Source organism: Pyxicephalus adspersus, chromosome 2 (genome assembly GCF_032062135.1).
Source record: "Pyxicephalus adspersus chromosome 2, UCB_Pads_2.0, whole genome shotgun sequence".
Taxonomy (NCBI): Eukaryota; Metazoa; Chordata; class Amphibia; order Anura; family Pyxicephalidae; genus Pyxicephalus; species Pyxicephalus adspersus.
Genome location: NC_092859.1, coordinates 113,119,208 through 113,140,425, shown reverse-complemented (window position 1 = coordinate 113,140,425; position 21,218 = coordinate 113,119,208). Strand labels below are relative to the sequence as shown.

Below are 21,218 nucleotides of genomic sequence, written 5' to 3'. Positions count from 1 at the left end.
CTTGTTGTCAAGTGTATTGTTCATGTGAAACTATGGGCAAATTGACTGGATATAGAATAGCATTTTATGCTTATTCCATGCACCTTCTGCAACAAGTGCTGTTATTTCTTATTTATCCCACCAGATCGGTTTTCTTTGCACTTTATATAATGGGCCACGTTGTCTTTTTATATAAATTGGGACAAACCGTAATCCCAAGGCCAAACCAGGTCAATGATCAAGTTTTATTCCTTTGGTCTAAATCTGACCCTACAACCTGTTTGTTGCAGAAGATATCGACTCGTCAGACATTTATTATTATTATTATTATTATTATTATTATTATTATAATAATAATAACACCGGGAAACGCATTTTTTGATTTAGTTCTTACACGTTTTTTACTTATTTTTGGCTGGTGAATCCAGGTATGACCCCAGTTTTTTGCTATCACATCCAATTTTTTCGACACAGGGTACCCTCAAATTTTTGTCAAAAAACATACAAATTTTACATACACTGAAAAAATAATGAAATAACTTAAATGTGCGGTTTTTATTTAAATTTATTTTGTTCATACAAAGGATTTGTTGTTACTCTGACATTTTGCTTACACTAAAACATTTGAAACTTTTTCGGGTAAGCGGTTAAGTGTTCAGTGTTAAGACAATCCCGCCGGATGCTCCAACAATAGTCAGGCATCATATGTACATCTACCCTAATACTGTCCTTCCATGACCTTCAAATCTTGGTGGAATCATTCACCTTGCTCATCACTGACTGCACCAAGGTTTTCTGGGAAGTTAGAAAGATGGCTATGCAGAAAATGCACCTTGATGCTCATATTGCAACCAAGCATTTTGTAGTGATTTTTTCGATGAGGTACGTGAAACAGTCTCCTTCAGTTGGCAAAGCTTTAACAAACTGCTTCATCAGACCCAGTTTCATGTGCAGAGGCAGGAATTTAATATTCTTTCTATCAACAAGTGGCTCATGTAGAATGTTTGGATCAGCTGGTTTTAGGGCAGATCTTGGAGGCCAATTCCTTTCCTTCCAATGCCTCTCACAAGCTCTGCTGTCCCACATTCACAGATAACAGGGATACTTGGTGTATCTGTGTTGCTGACCAAGAAAGAAGCATACCATTTTAAGGTCAACACAAATGACACAATTGTGTTGGTGATATTGCAACAACTCAATGACTCTCTTTATGTCTGCATATTCTTCACAAAGAGAAACTGAGTGGCCAATTGGGACTGACCTAAATATATTTCCATTGCCAAGGAGGACACACTTTAAGCTCCGCTTTGATCTTATCGATGAAAGTCGCCATTCAGTTGAGTCCTCTTTAATTTCAATCTCTTCATCATTGTCCTCTAGTTCATCACCATAATCATGTTCTTCAAGAGAGGGTAGTGTAACGAAAACCAGCCCTGGGCTTTCATCTGAATGAGCCACTGGGCCTAAGGCCGATGGTAGACTAGGATACTCTGTTACATTTATTTTTCTTGTTATATCCTGAAGTTTTCACTATACAAAAGTAACAGTCACTGAAATGATCTCTAGGCTCTCACCAAACCATAGGTATACCAAATGGCATCTTATCACATGTTCACATCCATAAACCCTCAACACACTGTTTGCACACCTTATGAGGGGCCCAAAAATTATCTTGTTCAGGAAGTCTAACTTTGATATATGACAAATAGGCTTGCTAAACAAATGTGCTGATGTTTGCCCTTTGGGAATGGTGAAACTGCCACAGATATAACAAAATGAATCGGTTGTTTAGGCACTTACGGTTAGAAACAGCAGAGCCAGACATGATCTGAAAGAAAGGAAATACGTGTGCAAGTAGAAAAATTTATTTTGTTCTGACCACACTGTCTTGGGTGTAAATGAATAGCCTATACAAATCCATGCTATGGTAATCGTATTAATATAAGCGGTAGAGAAAAAACCTGACGTGATAGAAGAAAACTAACTGCGCTTTCAGAATCAGCATACCTATTTTAGTGTAAATAAGCTTAAAACTTGAAGTCAACAAAATATTTGTTCAAAATTGATCCCCAGTGTAATTATTATGAAACAGGATTTATATAGCGCCAACATATTAGGCAGCGCTGTCGCATTAGTCTGGCCATTGTCCCCTGCTATCAACAAGGCATTTATGCCCAGAGAACTGCTGCTAGCTGAACATTTTCCCTTATTCAGACCATTCTCTGTAAATCCTAAAGATGGTTCTGCTTGATAATCCCAACATAGCAGCAGTTACTGAAATACTCAGACCAGCCCGGCTGGCACCAACAACCATGCCCCATTTAAAGCCAATAAAATCACTTTTTCTCCCCATTTTGATGCTTGGCTTGAACTTTAACTGGTCATCTTGATAATGTCTACATACCTAAATGCATTGAATTGCTGTCATGGGATTGGCTGATTAGATATTTGCAATAATGAGCAGTTGAACGAGTACCTAATAAATTGGCCTGGGCAGTGTATGTGTTTACCAGTAAAATGATTCATTCACCTGTATCAGGAATCCAGCTATGAGTAACCAAGCCGCAGATGTTGAATTATTTAACAAGATGTTCATTATTAATCTAGAAAAGGTCAATTTACTGACTGCTAATTTTACTCACACCAGTCATATTTACTATTCAAGAAACAGGCATATTTTTTACTAGTGGGTCATACTGAATTCTTTATAGTAGGGAGTGACAGGCATGGATGCTCACCCTCCCTCTTTTTTTTTTATCTTTATTACCTCCTCCTGTGTGATCTGATCACTAGTATATGGGAGGATGCAAGGGCTCAGAAGAGAAATGCCAATCACAGATTAATTTAAAACTCCTTTATTCATAACAAGCTATCTATATGCTAATATGCGCCATAGCTATTTTTTTTTTGTGAGATCTCAATTGGGAGTGCAAATTCTCCTGCAGAGAAGTGAGAAGATTCCAGTTTAAGAATGGATTTATAGGCTCTCCCAGAGGTTCTAATTACCATTACTATAGGAAGCTACATTTGGTATTTTTTTAGTTTATACCAGGGGTGTCAAACTCAAATACACAGAGGGGCGAAAATAAAAACTTAGACCAATTTGCGGGCCAAACTTAAAATTTATCTAAATAGTTTAGATCAATCTACTGCATATTACTGCATGCTCTTCTCATGTGTTCTTGTTCCTTCTTATTGAGATGTATTGTTTTACTTTGCCAGAAAATGCAATGTGAAACCAAATGAATTGCTGCATTATTTCTGGTTGCACATTGCATTCCCTGGCACAGTAAAACAATTAATATAGTAATATCTCTATAATTTCTGATTATTGAGTTTACCTGTCATTATAAACTCCGCCAGGTCCACGCATAGGCTGCTGTTTTATAGACATGAATGATACCGGCTACTACAATTCCCGGCATCACTTGCGTCTATAAAATGCGGGGCCACACATAGGCACAGAGGCCGCTGGTCCAGAGACGCGAGGGATGCCGGGAATTTTAGTAGCGGCATTGTATTCGCGTCTAAAGAACTTCAGCTTAACATGAATTGCAGCTGGCCCGCCGTAACTACGGATTGCAGTAGCAGCAGGCCAGCTGCAATTCATATTAGGAATTCTTTGGGGGCCCAAAAAAAAAAAAAAAAAAGGATGTGCTGGGCCAGATTGGCCCACAGGCCAGTTTGACACCGCTGGTTTATATGGTGATTGACAAAGCACAAACTGTACTACATTGCCACGTGATAAATGACCTGAATACATCAGGTTGTAAGGTGAACTCCCTCCTGATTGTGATCACTGTGAAGCTGAATAGGAAATAAATTCTGCAGATCCTGAAATATAGGTGATAGACAGTTCCTTGGTCATGTGCAGAGGGGCCATTATTGCTGGAGTTCAGGCATCTGTCACCCCGGAAATTGTCAAATCAGCACCTTTGCAACACAAATACTGAATGCAACTAAGGCAGTAATGACATTTCACATTTTTCTTCCAGTGCTGTATAACCTTACCAGATCCCTCCATTATCAGACTCTTGTTTCAGGCATTGAACACTTACTGCCTAGCAGCTACCAGCAGTGTTGTCATCTGAAGAAGTTCACACAGCAAGCTGACAACCCTGCAACTAATTACAAGGCTGTGTTGTCAACCTGACATGGGGAGTACTATTGGCAGGATCTCCATGTAAGAAACTTTGTAATAGATTCATATAAAATGATATGCAGCCATACAAAGGATATAGTTTGGGTTTGATGAGCATGTCTCTTTAGGGGAGATAGTGAGTTTGGCATTGTCCTCCACGTTTCTTCTGATGGAAAGTTATTGAACATGTCTCTACTACGAACTGATAACTTTTCTGTTCCTACAACAGCCCCTCAATGCATGCGTGTAGTCAGTAATGTCCATTAGGATCATACTGAGAGATCTGTACAAGATTCCAATCTCACAGCCCCACCCCCACCCTATGTGAATAAGGAGACAACGTGTGGTCGGGTCACTGCCCCCACCCTGCTCAGGTGTCAGATCAACAGCGCTGTCACACAACCCCGCCCTTTTCCTACTTCCGCCCAATGAAAGACAAGAAAAACAAGTTTGATTCCTTCCCCTCCCCAGCTGACCATTCAGCTTGCTGGAAATGCGAGGGGCGTCGCCTGGACACGCCCTTAATCCGCACGTGTGCGTTACAGAGCTGGGAGTGACAGCTGCGGACTCGGCATGGAGGGGAGCGGCAAGGGCAGGAAGAGGGAGCCCGAGGTGAGCCGGGGCTAGAGAGGGGGCTGGGAGCACTCAGGACATGGAAGTGTGGCCCTTGTACCAGGAATGTGGTGGGGTCCAGGGACCACCGATACAGGCACAGCTTGTTGTCACAGGATGCAGGGACATTGTGACCAAAGGGCAGCATGAAAGAGCAGATTTCTTCCAGAGTTGTGATTGGTTGCTGGTGCCTTAACTAAAGCCCCTTCATCTCCAGCTAATAGGTCTCACATGGTTTGCTGGGATTTGTAGTCCCCCATCCTCTAAGTCTGCTATGACAGGGTGTAGGGGGATCCTAAAGAAAGGCCATTAGAAAGATGTTTATTAGTGGGCTCTGATTATTATTAGAAATTGTGTATTAATAAACATCCTATTATGGATATGTCATACAGGTCCATGTACATCACACCAGTATCAGCTCCATAGATACATGTGTGCTCTGATTACATAACCAGGAATGTGTAAAGTAATATCCTCCATGATCTTACATCCTATACATTATATTTCACACCAGGGAAGTCCATTTCAACTTGTTAGAATTATCTTAGAGGTATCAGGTAATGCAGCTCACATGCACAGTTTATCTTTGATTTCTATGTAACCATCCAATACATTTTAATTGGAGATTAAAGTAAACCTGTATGGCTGCAGCTGCCCCCTCTGAAATTACTTTGCCTGTATACCCCTGGAAATGCCAGGCTATGGGGTAAACATGAACCTGCCCCCCTTTCCCCCAACCATTTAATGGTTCCCATGTAAAAAAATTATTGCTGGTCCAACCCAAACACTAAAATCTCATGTGATTTCAGAAGTTGCTTCAAATCTTTTTGAATGTGCATTTGCCATAATAACAGCTGGTGATCCTGGCCTGAAGGTTCAGGCAATACTTGTTAGGGCTGACAACTGTCTCCATACTGTCCTCTTATGTTGTCACCCTGAAACATGCACACTCTGTTAGATATCACAAGCAGGTGTGCCAACATGTTCCAGTGTGATTGATTGTTGTTACTATTAGGAAGCCAGTCTGGAACAAAAATATATACAAGTGTTCATATAATTAATATGAATATTATATAATGTTGTGTTGATTCACAGAACAAAGTGCAGCAGAATAAACCTTGACAGGTGTATGATACAACCACAGTACTACCCTAGCAGTCAAATTTTTATTACTTTATGATTCTGTTGCTCCAGCTGCTGAAATTTTCCCAGCAGCCATAGATAACTAAAGTCAAAACTGCAAAAATATTTTACAGTATTAACCCTTTGCAGTGATCAGAATATTGTGTCTTTGGAATTTTGTGAACACTTCTCAGCTATATCTGATCAGTGTGGTTGTATTTCCAGACACAAGCCCTGTACAGATGCTCATTATCTGATGCTGGAAACAACTGTCAGGAAAATGAACATTTTGTGTACAGATATCGCTATTCATTGGAGAGGGGAGGATGATTGTGAGCCACCCCGCTGTGTCCTCCCTATTACACAGCCACAGTCATTGGATTACTTTAGATTACTAATTAATGCTGGGAGATTGCAAACCTTTGTCTCAAGTGATGAAAATCTAAGTTTAAGGCCACCCATAGATGTACAATGCTGTTGGCGTTTTTTCTGTCCTTTTCATGTTAACAGACACACTTTCTTTATGTTTGTCAAGAAGCTGACTTTCTTAATCAAATCAAGTGATAAAAAAATCTTTCTGGAACTCCAGCAGGTGGAGAAAAATATGACTGTTCCTTATAATAATAATAATATCCCAAGGGGGGATACTAATTGATTTAGTTCTTTTGTCAGTTTATGGATGCATGTAATGGATGTGAAGAACAAATACAAAATCAGAATTCCATTTTATTCATCAAGTGTTTTCTAAGAAATGCTTTGTTTATTGAGATAAGCCTGGATTTCAGGTCAGGTTCTGAAGGGTGTATGGTATAGTATGAACTGGGCCTTACACTAATGACCGGTACATAGACCGGGCTTAATGCTGATAAGGATACTTCTAGTGTGTACGGGGCAATACACTGATCTAGTGGTCACACATTGCTGTTGTTGTGTTGACACCTGTGCCACAATATGCCTTGTGACCTGCAATAACGTGTCGTGCTAAGGAAGCTCATTCATTCCAAAGGCCTCATGCCCAATGTCTTACTGAAGCAATGACAAGCCAAATCCCAGTCTTTCCAATAGGCACTGCTCTGGGTTAAACTGGAACCATTGTGCACTAAATGCAACACACAGTGTGAATGGGCCCTAATGGGCTGCCAAGAGACCAGAATGAACAAGTAGACTAGCTGCAGAGCACCACAATGCATTACTGTACGTTGAGGTGTCCTGCAACACCTGGGCTATGTCGCCTTAGTGTGTAGAGAAAAAATGTGAATAATTCACTGTATCTCAAAACTGTGATTTGTTTCTAACAGCATTCTGGATGTATAAAAACAGAACTGTGTGAATGAGAAATTCATTCCGAGGTGAATGTGTGGTAAGGGCAGTATACAATATGGAGGAAGGTTTTCTATACGGTTTAGGCACCACAGCAGTTATGACTTTACACAGAGAGTTTCTGTCAGCTGAGGCCTCGTCAGACCGCTTATTTTTAGCCTGAATCAAACTCTCAGCTGACACCCCGGCTGCTACAGGAAATGGGGTTATCAGAGGTCTAAAAACACAATGCTGACATCCAGGATTATTTATAAGAACACAAGTGACTGGTAGAATCCTTTCAGCCAATGTTCTGCATTAGTCAATATGTGAATGCTCCTGTGGTGGGTCCAGTAATGTGTATAGTACCGGACGTGTCCTCTCCCTCAGCGGTCTCTGAGCCCACACAATGTCCTCGCAGGGTTTTCCTGTCACATTGCCTTTCCTTTTCTAACTGATTTCCTGTATCTGCAGAGCCCAGTGGACGGTCCCACTTTGGAGTTTGAATACAATGATTCAGACCAGTTGTCTACAGAGTTTGCAGGTGAGATGATACAAATATACAAAACTTGGCTTGGATCCTTTATCAGGTTTCAGGACTGTTCGTCAGAAATCCTGCAGTGTTTAGTCTCTACATTATGAAAGTAATTGCAAAGTTTTTTTTTTTCCAGTCTAGTTCATATTGTTGTTCATATTTGACTCCACACTCTATGCTTTTCACTTTTTGTCACGGTGGGATTGATTTACTAAAAGGTATTTAGGCTATTTATCTGTAATGTGAATCTAGGTAAATACGGAAGTTTTGTTCACTTCAAATCCAAGAATGTGAAATAGAAATCTTATAGCATAGTACTGAGTTTCAATAAAAGACACTTACCAATAAAAACCTAAGCCCTCCTAACCACTAAATGTCTTTTTTTAACTTTTATATAAAATTCCACGTAAATGACTCTTGTGGAGCCTCCACCCTCAATTCTCATTATTGCCTAGGGTACCAGTAAAAAGCACTTCTAGGTTACCTTAGCCCAGTATCATTATCCAGTATTTATATAGCGCCAACATATAACAAAGGCCATAGTCATGTCACTAGCTGTCCCTCAAAGGAGCTCACAATCTAATGTTTCTACCTCATATGTCATTAACTCTGTCTTGGGTCAGTTTTTTTCTTGTTGGGGGGGGCTTATCAACCTTAACTGCATGTTTTTGGAATGTGGGAGGAAACTGGAGTACCCAGAGGAAACCTAAGTAAACATGGGGGAGAACCTGCAAACTCCATGCAGATAGTGCCCTGACCGAGATTTGAACCTGGGACCTATAGTGCTGTAAAGGCCAGTGTTAACATCTTAGTCAGCGTGCTGCCATACAATGGTTGGCCATGATAAAAAAAAAACACACAGGTGTCCAGAGGAAAGAGGAGTGAGGGATAAGTTAACTAAAAGTCCACTTTACTGGTACCTTGGCAACAACAAGCATTTGCCCCTCTAGGGTCATTTTTCATTTTCTAAAATAAACTTTAATTTCTGTCCTAATGAAGGGTGGGCAGGAAGTCAGGGGAAATCTACGGAAAAAGTCCTAGAGGTTTTAAGGGAAACTTAACCCAGGCAGTTCTGCTTCTGACAACCCTTTGCTAGCAACAGAATTTCTTTCAAGCCTTTTCGCACCGGTCCATTGTGTGTGGCAATAACGCATGTTGCAGTTCTATTTAAGGGCACCCTAATGCAATAAGGCAGTTTAGCTCAACACATGTCTCTTCAGTGCACCACATGAATGACAATGCACTCCCAACACTGTGTGTTTTTTTTCATTTGTCTAAAAAGACCACATTCACATGCATGTATTCACACAACACACAAGAACAAGCGTGAACAGGCCTTTTCTCATTACAATGATTCACTCTGTTACCACTCATTTATTAGTCATTCTGACACTGGCAAAGTGTCTCCAGCAGCTGAATTATTTGTGTGGCATGGCCCCATGTCTTCTCCACTTGTGCCAAAACTTTTTGCTTGAGTTGGTCTTTAACTGTCTCTTTTTGTGTTTCTCTCAGAACTGTACAGTTACACGGAAGAGCCGGAGTTAAACCTTAACCGCATTTGTTTTGAGGAAAGGTTTAGAGCTCAAGGTAACAGTTATATCTCTTCTATAGATATCACAGCAAATAGTTCTAGTATTTACACTGCAGTAACTATGTCGTACCCTATATGACTTGGATATGATTGAACTCCTAATAAATTTGCAAAACAGGATAATCAACTGTAATGTCAATTATGGCTGCGTTACTGACTATTCTCTTTTATTTTTACATAGCTCCATTATCCAGGCAAGTGTAAATATTCACAATGTGAATAATACATTTCATGCAGTAAAGCTACTCTGGCACAGCCAAAATCCCCCTGCAAGAGTCACATACAGTTATTGCAGTGCTACAGACTATACATTTTAGTGTGTATATTGTATTCTTGAATGTTTTGAAATCACAGCCCTTTTAAATCTATTTGAAATTGCAGGACTCATAAAATGAAAGCTGGGGCTTCATATGTAATGCAGATGAGGTGGTTAGTAGTCCAAATTAGGGGAGCAGCCTAGTAAAAACCAGTGTAGCCACTCTGGCAAATGAAATGTATTATTTTTATCAATACCAGGTGAAAAAGCCTAAAAACTAATGCAGCTTCCACAACCAAGGACGGATTAGCCGCAATATAATCAATTTTGCTTTTGGCTTTAAATGTACTTTAATAGTATAAACTCAATATAAGTATATTGCGTATTAGAAGGAAGCCTGTATTTTTTGGATTGTAGAACTGATCAGACATTTTGTTGCCTCTATCACTCCTACAAGTGTAGGTTAAAATTAATGGTTAATTTCATAGATGCTTTTGCAGCTCTAAGCTTTGATTGGCAAAATGTATTACTGTATATACTTGAATATAAACCAAGGAGCTTTATTCTACCTGCAAATGAAGGAACATGCACTGACTCAAGTATATATCCAGGACACAAAATGTGCACAATATTACTAACATTTAAATCCATAATCAACAGAAATGCCAATAAAAATAGAGTAACTTCATCCATGGGCTATATTCTAAACCGGCCTTTAGGCTAGATACGGCCTGGCCAGTAGTCCATTCTGGGCTAACGCCCCCCTGGTTGATCCGGCCTAATCCCAGCCGGCAGGGGTCGGCTCTTGAGCCTCCTTGTTATGCCTCCCTTCCCTATTTACCAGATCCGGTGTTAATACTTCCACTGCCGGGGTAAGGGGACACTCCCTCTCCTCCATATGCATTGCGGAGGAGAGGGGTTTCCATTCAGGGGCGTTCCCTCTCCTCCATATGCATTGCGGAGGAGAGGGATTTCTCCCTTTTTTTTTCTTTGGCAGGAGGGAAAATCATCAACGCAGGACTCGAGAGAAAGCCCGCCCTAGTGTGCCTTCTTGACCTCCTAAAATGGCCTAGTAGCCAAAAAGTTTGCTGACCCTAGTTCTAAACATTTATTTTAAAGGGACGAAAATAAAATTACAATATTCTGTGTATCTCCCTTTCCATCCTTTTTACAGGTTAAAGTATTTTGTTGCTTTATAGTTGGTTATGATGAGTCATTTGCTCTAAAATGATCTTTTGTGCAATATTGTTGTCCACAAGCAGATGGTGCTGGGTCTTCCTGTAAAGTGTGTAATAAACTCATGTCTCTTGTCTCTAATGGCAGGTTTGTTATAACACATGAGAACACAGCACCATCTACTGATGTGATTTGAGTATAAACTGATACTTTTTTAATGACATTTTGAGCGTTAAAAATAATCTAGTTATTTGAGTATATGTAGTAAATATTTAATTGACTGATTACAAAGGTATAAAACGAAGAAGTATGTTATGTATCTAGCCTAAGGGGTTAAGAAGTTGATAAATATTCATTATAGTCCCTTGGCAAATGACTTCAAGTACAAACAGATGACACATTTTACCTATTAGGATCACATTCCTTTGGAACAACTGTTGTTCTTACAAATATGGATTGAGTTGTGTTTATTACATTTTCTTCTGTCAACAGGAGAGGCAAGATGGTTGTCCCTGGACTCAGAGCAGCACAGAGCTCAAATCATGTGCCTCCTTGATGAACTGGAAGTGGTGTGCAGGGAGAAGCGTCTCTCAGCGGCTAGAGCTATCCTGTACTTGGCACAAGGTGGGCACTAGCAGAAGGGGGGGAATCCAACAACTAACTAACCAGTGTCATTGCATTACAGGATCCTGTATGGTACAAAGTTGTAGTCATGTATGTAAGAGTCCGTTTTGATTGACACAACGTAGCCTATTATGTATTAGGACTTTTGTGAGAACAAATCAACACTAAAAGCAAACCACACTAAAAAAACATGTACCCCCCCCCCCTTTAAATATAAAAATTCTACTTGCACAATGTAGTTCTTATCCATTATTTGTATTATTATGCTTTATGTAGATGCTAGTTACAACAAGGTACACGGTGCTTGGCAATTTAGAAAGGTGCAGACATTCCAATGTCTTTTTGGTTTATTAAAAAAGAACCTTAGAAGTATTTGTAAACAAACTATTTACTTTTCAAAATCCCACAATTTCAGTGAAGTGTCAAGCCTCACACTTATGTATGAAATGTCTATGTAGAACAATATTTTTTTGCTTACAAAATTCCTTTGTGCAGTACTGTTTGAAAATAGAACCTTACATTCAACAAATTATCTTTGTACACAAGCCTTACTGTTTTAAGAGCCATAGCGTTTGAGTAGCCTTGAGATAAACTTAATCTCCCTGGCAGTCTGAATAATGAGTATTTTTAAATGTAAAAGCGGTACATTTAAAAATACTCATTATTTTAAATTTCCTGCCGACCAGCCCAACGATCCCGCGCTCCAGCCTAAGGCTCGTGAGCAGATGTCCGACATGCATCTGCTTCCCGTGGCCTCGGGTCCCAAACGTTCACACGCTGAGGACGCAGATGTCGGCCAGGCATCGCCAGGGGAAGCAGATGCCCAGCACAACTGGAGGATGCAGCTGGAACGTGGGAACCAGGTAGGACTTTAAAACTCCCTGGCAATTCCACCCTGAGTGTGGCTCAGGGTTACTGCTTTTGGCACTAAAAATTAACCCCGAGCCACACTCGGAGATTCTGCCAGGGAGGTTAAGTTTAAAATCCAACAGGTATGGCTTTTCCTCCTGTTCTTCTTGTTGCTACTGACAAGTCATACAACAATATATAAGACATATATAAAACCTTGTCCCCCAATAGTGTTCGTGGTCTTTGGATGGTGCCATGCATAAATCAGTTCATGTAATTGGAAAATATTTTTGTCAAAATGCCTCAATTACCTTTTACATAACTTTACAAAACACAACAGTTGTTGGCATTAGGATGATATCTGTGTATCCCCCTTTCTAGGTGTGTTTGGAGAATGTGAGAGTGAGTCTGATGTCCTGCACTGGTCCCGATACAACTGCTTCCTCCTCTACCAAATGGGAACTTTTGCTGTCTTCCTGGAACTTCTGAACATGGAAATTGCGTAAGATAAGCTGAAATATTTGTGTTACATTCTCTATTGAGTATTTAAGTGTTTCTTGAGAATGTTTTCTTTCTTACAAACATAGACCACACATGAAAACAAAGTTGTCTGAAGTTAGATTTGCTGCAGGCTGTATTTCTTGATACAAACTCCAATTTTTTTGTAGTAACCCCTCCATAAATCCCAAGTGAAGGTTTCTATTCGGCAGAGTAATAAACATTATTGCATGGTTTCCACATTTTCTGTTTATTTCCAAAATGTCTAGAAGCTTGTTTAATTTCCAATGTTGGTTTTGTGTATGTTTTTGTTACTATTATGGGGGCTGTGGGGGCAAAAGCCAAGGTATCAGCTCAACGTCATTCAAAACTGAACGTTATAAAACCTCTGTCAGGATTTTTCTTGCAGTCTGTGCTCCTATTTGGGACAGGAAGTGGTGGAAATCTTCTAGTGGGGACATACACTGTAAATCTAACTTTCCTGTAAAATTGTGAAGAGTTAAAACCTTTTATTAGGTCTTTTAGAGAAATAATAAAAATGTGTGTGTACTCTGGCCCTTGAGAATTAGGGTTGACCCCTGCTCTAAATAAACCTACTTATGTTACATTCCGTTTTCAGGTACATGTTAACCTTCTATTTATATCTTTGGTTTTAGGAACAGCCAGGCATGCAGCAGTGCTCTGAGGAAACCTGCTCTGTCACTGGCAGACAGCACTGAGCTCCGGTAGGTCTAAGGGAAGGAGGTGATGTTAATGTGCTTTCATACATGTTTCCAAATATATATTTTTTTTTTTTTTTTTTTGTACTTGACACAGTATAAAGCGTGATGATTATCAAGGATTCTTCCCATTGTGTCTTCATAGGGTGGTTCTAATTGTCATGTATCTCCTGGTGGAAAATATAAGACAAGAGTCTCCAGAAGATGATCCAGAATGGAGTATTCAGAGACAGACTTTCCGCACAGAACTATGTGAGTAGAGGGCAATATCAGTGAGCAGCAGGTTTTACAAAGGACAAGTCATGGCTGCAGAACTATTAACATTTAGTCCTAAAATTCACTGTGCAAACCTATTTGTGAAAAGCTTATTTTGGCTCCCATATTTTTATCTGACATCAAGATAAATCTAAACAGCTAGAATGTTGTTAAAAGGATAAAGTTATACACACTGTGACATCAAGCAATTGGAAGGAAATGCAAACTGATTTCTAAACAAACTGTTGTGCCTCCACCCCCCCACACACAAAAAAAAACAAAAAAAAACATGTCATCCCCACCCAGCCTCCTACTTTTCTTGATGGCGCAGGTGAAATCACTATGCCTTGCTGCAGAGCTGTGAGGTCAAAATTCCACGAGAAGGCAATTCTGCAATGGGGCTAGAATGCATTCTTTTGGGCTATCAAGTATATTTTTTGTTTTATGTTATGTGTAAACCATACTTGCAGATCTTCAAGTATTATTTATGTATATGTTATCATTTGTAAGTATATATATATATATATATATTTGTAAATATGTATTCTAATGTGTTTTAGCTTTTCCATCCAATGGCGAAGAACCATTTGCTCATCTTCTCTTTACAATGGTTACCAAGTTTTGTAGTGGCCACTCTCCTCATTTTCCAATGAAAAAAGTCCTCCTGTTGCTGTGGAAAGTTCTTTTGGTATGTTGCAAATTAACTACATTATGATGTTTAACTATTCATGTTCAGTTATTCATTATTTTACATACAGGTTTCTATTTGTTACTGTATTGTTAGCCCTAACTTAGTTCTTATGTGTAAAGATTTTATTTTTTTATGTACTTTGTATGTTGAGTTTTGCTTTATTTTCCTTGTTATATGCTGTTGTATATGGTGTTGTCTTTATTTGAAAATCCCCACTAGACATTACAAAAAAAATGATTCATATAATATATTCATATATTATCACTGAGCAATGTCATGTACTTAGTTCACATTAGGGGGGTTCGCAGAGTTGCAGACGATGAAGGAAAGAAAAAGAGCTGAGCTGGGTCTGCCACCACTGCAAGAGGACAGTATACAAGTAATGAAGAACATGAGGCCCACTGCTCCTCCAGCCTATGGAATAGAATTAGGCGAGCAGCAGAAGAGGGGACGACGTAGCCGTAGGGTATGTCTCCACTTGAGTTTGTCATTTTGTCTAATTAAACTCCTTCCTTATGTCCGAGGGTAGCTAATTGTATTGTAGTACAAATGACTACCAACAGAAAAACATTAACAAAAATCTTAGCCCGTGCCTACCATTAAATAAATAAATTACATTCCAGAACTCATATTTGGACTTCAGAACTTGGAACTAACACCTGGTCAGAATATTGCTATGGCTTGGCCAAAGATGTGACTATTTTCCTCCTGCAGCTTCACTGCCTCATGCATATACCTAAATCCTACTATAGCCATGTTACTTCAGGATTGAGAGGATGCCTCCTTTTTTTTTTTTTTTTTTTTTCTATTTCAAGAAATTCCTGATTAAAAAACCTTGATTAGGAAAAATATTAAACTGACTGTTTTTCCTGTTACTTGTTTTCACTTAGTTTGATAGTATTTATGGCCCATGCATTGTGTGCCTATTTATATGTTGGGGATTATTGATAATAATTGTCATGTACTTTTTGCTCATGACTGTATTTGATTATATTCCTTCATTATGGATGTTTACCCATTGGAGACAATAGACTTCAATTGGCTTTTCAGTATTTTTATTACGGTTTCTGATTTAGTTTGGTAGGCTTTACTTATGGGCACATAACCCCATATATTTGTGGTTGTACGAGGCCCTGTGTGTTGTGTTTTTTTAATGTGAGAGCTCCTTGGATGCTTTTCACATAAAATCTTTTTTGTACACAAATGCATAATGCCACATGAACATTTTTTTTTTTTTTTTTGTTGGGGGGGGGGTGTATTAATATTTGGGGGGAATATTGGCATGATACACTGAAGGATGCAATGAAGAAACTATGCAGTTTCTTAGGTTAAACTCCAGTGTAAGCAAATGTTTCCTTTAATACCAGAGGCATGTATTTTCTTACTTGAATGTTGGAGTCCCTTGTGTTTTTCTTTCAGATCACTGCAATAATACAACATGAAAGTTTGGTTTGTGCTTCTTGTAATAAGGAGTGGTCACTGCTGCTTTCTCTCCTGGACTGGTATTTGAGGACCCCAACACCCCCCCCCCTGAAGTTTTCTGCAGACAGTGTGTTGTTGGTTAATCTGGTGTTTATAACTGCACAGATTATGTGTGACCACTATTTTTACAATTTAGTAACTGTTTGAAAAGGCATTTGGGACACACAAATATTGATCATTTATGGCTATTAAAGAAAGTATTTAATTTTTATTTTATGTGCCCAGAATTCATCTTTCATTTATAGATTCCTTTTTATTGGGAAATGGCAGTGTTGCTTTCAAAACTTAGAGAATGTTCTGTTAAACCAAGTAATGACCGATAGACCGTATATGACCTAAATACAAAGTTCTATGTTTAGGCACATTTAGGTGAGGTGCATGTAGTGCCAGTCGCATTTATACCAGACAAGATGGTTCTAATTCTTCTCTGCTCTTATATAGCAGAATACGGGAATGCCCACTACATCACATACGGCACATCTTTTAGATGAGTTTACTCTACTAACTGCTTCATTAATTTCAAACAGGACAGTCTTGATTTTTATAATGAAAAAGACCCTTTCAAGAATGAGGAAAGTGCAGGGGCAGAAGAAGATGAAAATGAAGATTCTGATAACATAGGGGAGTCGGAGTCTGATGTGCAAGAAAGGGATGTCCTGTCACAGCCATTGGCATTGTTGAGAAACCACACAGAGCGGGTGTGCTTCCCTAAGGGCCTACCTTGGGCACCCAAAGTAAGGTAAAAAAAATTGTGAGTTTTTACTAATGTATAACTGTTACACAGTAGTCCAACAAAGTAGTCCAACATTGTGATTTTTATGTTGCATTACTTTAGCACCAAGTGTTTGCACTCCTAGTGCGGGAGTGAGTATCATTCCTTTCCATCACATCCCTCCAAAATCACCAGCTATCATATCCATAGGGATAGCAGTAGGCCACTACAGCACTTGACTTGTCCCCATTCACCTCCAGTTTTGAATGACTGAGAAAAGGAAGACCCTGATGACGCTTGAGCCAATCAGCCAATCACAGAGTGGAGCTCTCCTGACAGCTCTGCTCTCCTGATTGCTCCCGAAGCCCTAGCGGAGCTGTGGTAGGTGTTCTTGGATGCAGAACACATGCCACAGCTCCACTAGGGCTGCAGTAGCAATCAAAAAAGCGAAGCTGTCGGGTGCCGGTTATCTGAGTTCCAGGTAACCGGCGTTCTACTGTAATAACATAGATACAATATTATGCATTTTGCCCTGTGAGAACCTGTTGGCAACACTTTAAAGGGCGGCTAATTTTCAAGTATGGGAAGCCAGAACCAACTGCCCCAGTCGGGGGGCCTACACCTACTGCATTGGCAGTGTACCAAAAATCATATGTATCTTTAAAAATATTTATAGATATTATGTTAGCTGAGACTGAAACTTTCCCTAGACATTTAGGCTTCTATGACCTCTGGTCAGGAAAGGGTTAATGGAATTAGTTACCCTAAATACCCCTAAGTTAGATATTTAGTATCATTTCCAGCTCATAATTAAAGAAATTAAACTTAATTCATGTATTGTGTTTCAGGGAGAAAGACATTGAAAATTTCCTGGAGATGAGTCGAAACAAATTCATTGGGTTCACACTAGGACAGTGAGTATCCATAATACTCTTAGATCTGTTCTCATCTGCATTCTGTGATAAGTACCGGACAGTTATGTGATATGTTTTCTCCTATGCAGTGACACAGATACTTTGGTGGGATTACCGCGTCCTATCCATGAGAGTGTGAAGATTTTAAAGCAGGTAACAAAAAATTTTTAATTTTTAATAAATTATTTAATAATAATAAATATATTTTAGCATTATCCTGTTACGACACTGGACTGTAAATGGGCATTTTAAAATTTAGTTTTATGCAATAAAGCCCCGTTGGGAGCAGAAACCCAAAGCAGTTAAATGCTTTTTCATGAAAATCACTAAAAACGGTGAAAATTGCAGAATCTGAATGACCTCAGTTACATGTCGTGTGTGTGTGTGCGTGCGTGTGTGCGTGCAAATAAATTTAAACCCATCATACATAGGTGACCAGTGTCCATCTGCACGAATTACAAGTATAGATTGGTATAAAGGGAATTTATTTTCTCCATGAATTGTAGTTAACTGTCAGCTCGGTGGATTAGTTATCACCAGTTGACATATTGTAAGGACTGCTGTTGGGTGCTGACATCTTGGATGTAATGTCGGCAGTTCTAGTAGAGCTGTTACTCAAGCAATAATCTATAGTATTTCCCTTTGCCTCCCTCCACTTTCCCCATCAACATAGAGAAGGGTGAAGATGCTTGGACAGTAATTGGCTATGACATGCACAGAGGGAGAGGTTGTGCTGGGGCATTGTTTCCTCTGGCACATTGCAAGTGCACAAAAATAGCATATGGAAAGGAAACACTTCAAGAGAGCATTTAAACTTCTTTTCTGTGCTTTTTACCTATATTTTTTTAAATTAAATTGATGACTGTCTCTTGAAATATTTATGTGTACACCAAAGATTGAGTAATCAGTTTGTCTGCTTCCACAATCTGTTAATATCCCTGATTCAGTATCAGCTGGTTCCCTCTATTCTCATGAATGATTTAGGCTACAGAATGTTTGACTCAACAGTGCTCAGCTTCAGTTGCTCACATTGTGGGTGATGTGATGCAACATAACAGAGCCAGTTTAAAACCTATTCTTTGTTCTTCCAGCACAAGTATGTTTCAATTGCTGACGTGCAAATTAAAAAGGAACTGGACCTGGAAACATGCCCAATGTCATTGGTAAGTGCATTGTTTTAAGTATATGATCTCTAAGAAATAGGCTTTAGATTGTGAGAGATTCTGTAGATGTGGAGGAACAAAGGTAGACAGGTTTAATGTCTGGGTAGCAACAATGGCTCCCTCCAGAGACACAGTGGAGTGGTGAGCATAGCCACCCAGACATAGGAGAGGTGTTGTTTTCAGGATTACAAGACTAACATATAGAGAGTTAGTGTCAAGACTGTAATGTGCCCTGTTTTTTTATTTTTGAGATGTGACCTAAATGTTCTTGCAGGGTGAGGAGGAGGTGGAGGAGACTGCAACAGAATGTCTATACAAAGCCATGTTGTTTAACATACCTCAGTACATGGTAAGTTGTCTAACTTTGGATACTCTGAAATCCTTTAAGGAAAAGGGTTATGGAAAGGTGTGTAACTATAAGCATGCTGTCTCCTGTTAATCAACAGCTATACAGTGCAAGGGGCTACGATTCAATTTTATTCAATCACTTTCACTGCATATATTTGGTAATTCTAAAAATTATAATATGGGCATCTTTAGACAAAAATTTCCTTGTAGAAGAAATGCCTGAAATTTTGGTTTCAGTTGACCGATTTTGCTGAGAACTAATTTAGGAAACCGAATTCTTGCTATATAATATAGTCTGGATGTATTCAGATCATGGTAAGCAATTCTAATCATTCAGTTTTCGCTCATTAAAAATGTTGGTGGATCACAATAATTGCTTCTCAAAATGAGACAATTTGAAATATATATGTACTCCTAATTGTGAACTAATTCCATAACTGATAATGGATTGGAGATATTTTCATGTTGAATTATTTGGTATACAGCGATTACTGTAATACATGCTCTGCAGGAAGTGCTGTATCTTTTATGTCATGCCTGCAATGTGTTTAACCATTTTGTGTATGTTTGGCAGATTGCCCTGTTGAAGATACTTTTGGCAGCTGCGCCAACTTCCAAAGCCAAGACTGACTCCATTAATATTCTGGCTGATGTTTTGCCTGAAGAAATGCCGTGAGTAGTAATATAGTTCAAAGTTTGGTAGAGGAACTACTAAATCTGCACTTACTGACTTTTATTCACATAGTTCTATCGTCTTCAGTGATATGTGCAAAGTATATTGTAGACGAAAACAGGTACCATACATACATGCACATGTTTATGCACAGTATAGTATGAATGCAAATTAAATACATGTTCATTTCATAGAACAAGTACAGCAGATAGGAGTGACATTTGGGTGAGGCCTTTGCAAGCTTACAGTCCAAAGGAGAGTGAAGTAGAGACACAAGGTAGTAGGGTGCAGGATAATCTAGAGCAGCAAATCTTTTGCTAGCTAGTGCAGGAGAAGGTGAGTGAGTATTGGAGTATGTATGTAAGGTTATAGAGATATAGAGAGCCTTATATGTGAGTGAGTGTTAGGAGTCTGAACTGGATTCCCTGGGTGATTGTCAGAGTACAGTGGGGATTTTGGAGGTGGCAGTCTGTTTGTTGGTAGACTACAGACCACAGTTGCTAATGTGCTTTGTGCCCAGTCTGGTTGGTTGCTTTGAGTGGAGGATTTCAGATTCCCCTTGGTTTTTGTGACTTTTTTAGGAAATTGCCTTTAGGGGAACTGAGCTCAGAGTAGTAACCCTGAGTCACACTCTGGGGTAGCTAAAAACAGCGAACTAGTATAATAAATCGAGTCTTACCTGATCCGCCGGCTTCCTTCTCTGCGAACCCTGTCTTCTTGCTTCCTCTGGCCGGTGTCCTCTGCATCTGAAGAGTCACTGGGGAGTTATTGAATGCAATACAGTGGATTTATATGTGTAAAAGCAATTCATTGTCTTTCATAAACATTTATTTTACAGTATAATAGTATGAGTTGTTTTACAGTATATTATAATAGTATGAGTATATAATAATTTTTAATTATTTAAAAAAAAAAATCTTTTTAATTTATTTAAGGTATTATTTTGACATGCTGTTGTGTTTCAAATTTTTTTAAACTCGTACTATTATAGTGTAAAATAAATTTTTATGAAAAACATGTACCGCTTTTAGATGTATAAATCCGGACAGAAATGAATCGCCCAGGAGGTTAAAGAGCGATCTGGCAAAAAAAAAAAAAAAAATGCCATAATACTTTAAATAAACCTGTCAATTGACTGACAGGGTTTTTAAATATTGACATTGTATATTATTTAAGAAAGCGTTATCGTTGTTCACCACTTTCCTATAAATTATAGGAAATAGTGGAATTGTTCTTCAATCCCTCTGTTTCCCCTCCTCAACACCTCGATCACCACTTTTCCAGCAATTACTTCTTTACAAAATAGCCTATGCTACAATAAGCAAATTATCCCTGTACGTTACTGATACTGAATACCTTTATTGAAGTTAGAAGACCATGTTAGAGGCAATACACCACTTTTAGAAACTTGATTACCAGGGACCATAATAACCCTGCCCCACTTATCAGATAAAAGTCCATGATCAGATCAGTTAAAGCAAACCTGGGCATACTACCCTGTTTCCCCGATTATAAGGCACTCTCTTATATTTTTTGAAATGCCAAAATATGCCCTGGGTCTTATTTTCAGGGGATGTCT

General features: G+C 39.0%; 1 protein-coding gene across 1 annotated transcript in view; it reads left to right on the top strand.

Annotated features, from left to right (window-relative positions):
* The first annotated feature begins 4,640 nt into the window (after positions 1 to 4,640).
* STRIP2 (striatin interacting protein 2) overlaps positions 4,641 to 21,218 on the top strand; it is a 25,694-nt gene continuing 9,116 nt past the window's right edge. Inside the window, exons 1-15 of the mRNA XM_072401882.1 lie at positions 4,641 to 4,732; positions 7,628 to 7,697; positions 9,201 to 9,275; positions 11,204 to 11,335; positions 12,566 to 12,686; positions 13,339 to 13,407; positions 13,547 to 13,653; positions 14,217 to 14,344; positions 14,634 to 14,813; positions 16,357 to 16,568; positions 17,390 to 17,455; positions 17,545 to 17,608; positions 18,547 to 18,618; positions 18,893 to 18,967; positions 19,541 to 19,638. Coding sequence (XP_072257983.1) covers positions 4,694 to 4,732; positions 7,628 to 7,697; positions 9,201 to 9,275; positions 11,204 to 11,335; positions 12,566 to 12,686; positions 13,339 to 13,407; positions 13,547 to 13,653; positions 14,217 to 14,344; positions 14,634 to 14,813; positions 16,357 to 16,568; positions 17,390 to 17,455; positions 17,545 to 17,608; positions 18,547 to 18,618; positions 18,893 to 18,967; positions 19,541 to 19,638 — 1,508 coding nt within the window. The 5' untranslated portion in view covers positions 4,641 to 4,693. The remainder of the gene's footprint in view (positions 4,733 to 7,627; positions 7,698 to 9,200; positions 9,276 to 11,203; positions 11,336 to 12,565; positions 12,687 to 13,338; positions 13,408 to 13,546; positions 13,654 to 14,216; positions 14,345 to 14,633; positions 14,814 to 16,356; positions 16,569 to 17,389; positions 17,456 to 17,544; positions 17,609 to 18,546; positions 18,619 to 18,892; positions 18,968 to 19,540; positions 19,639 to 21,218) is intronic.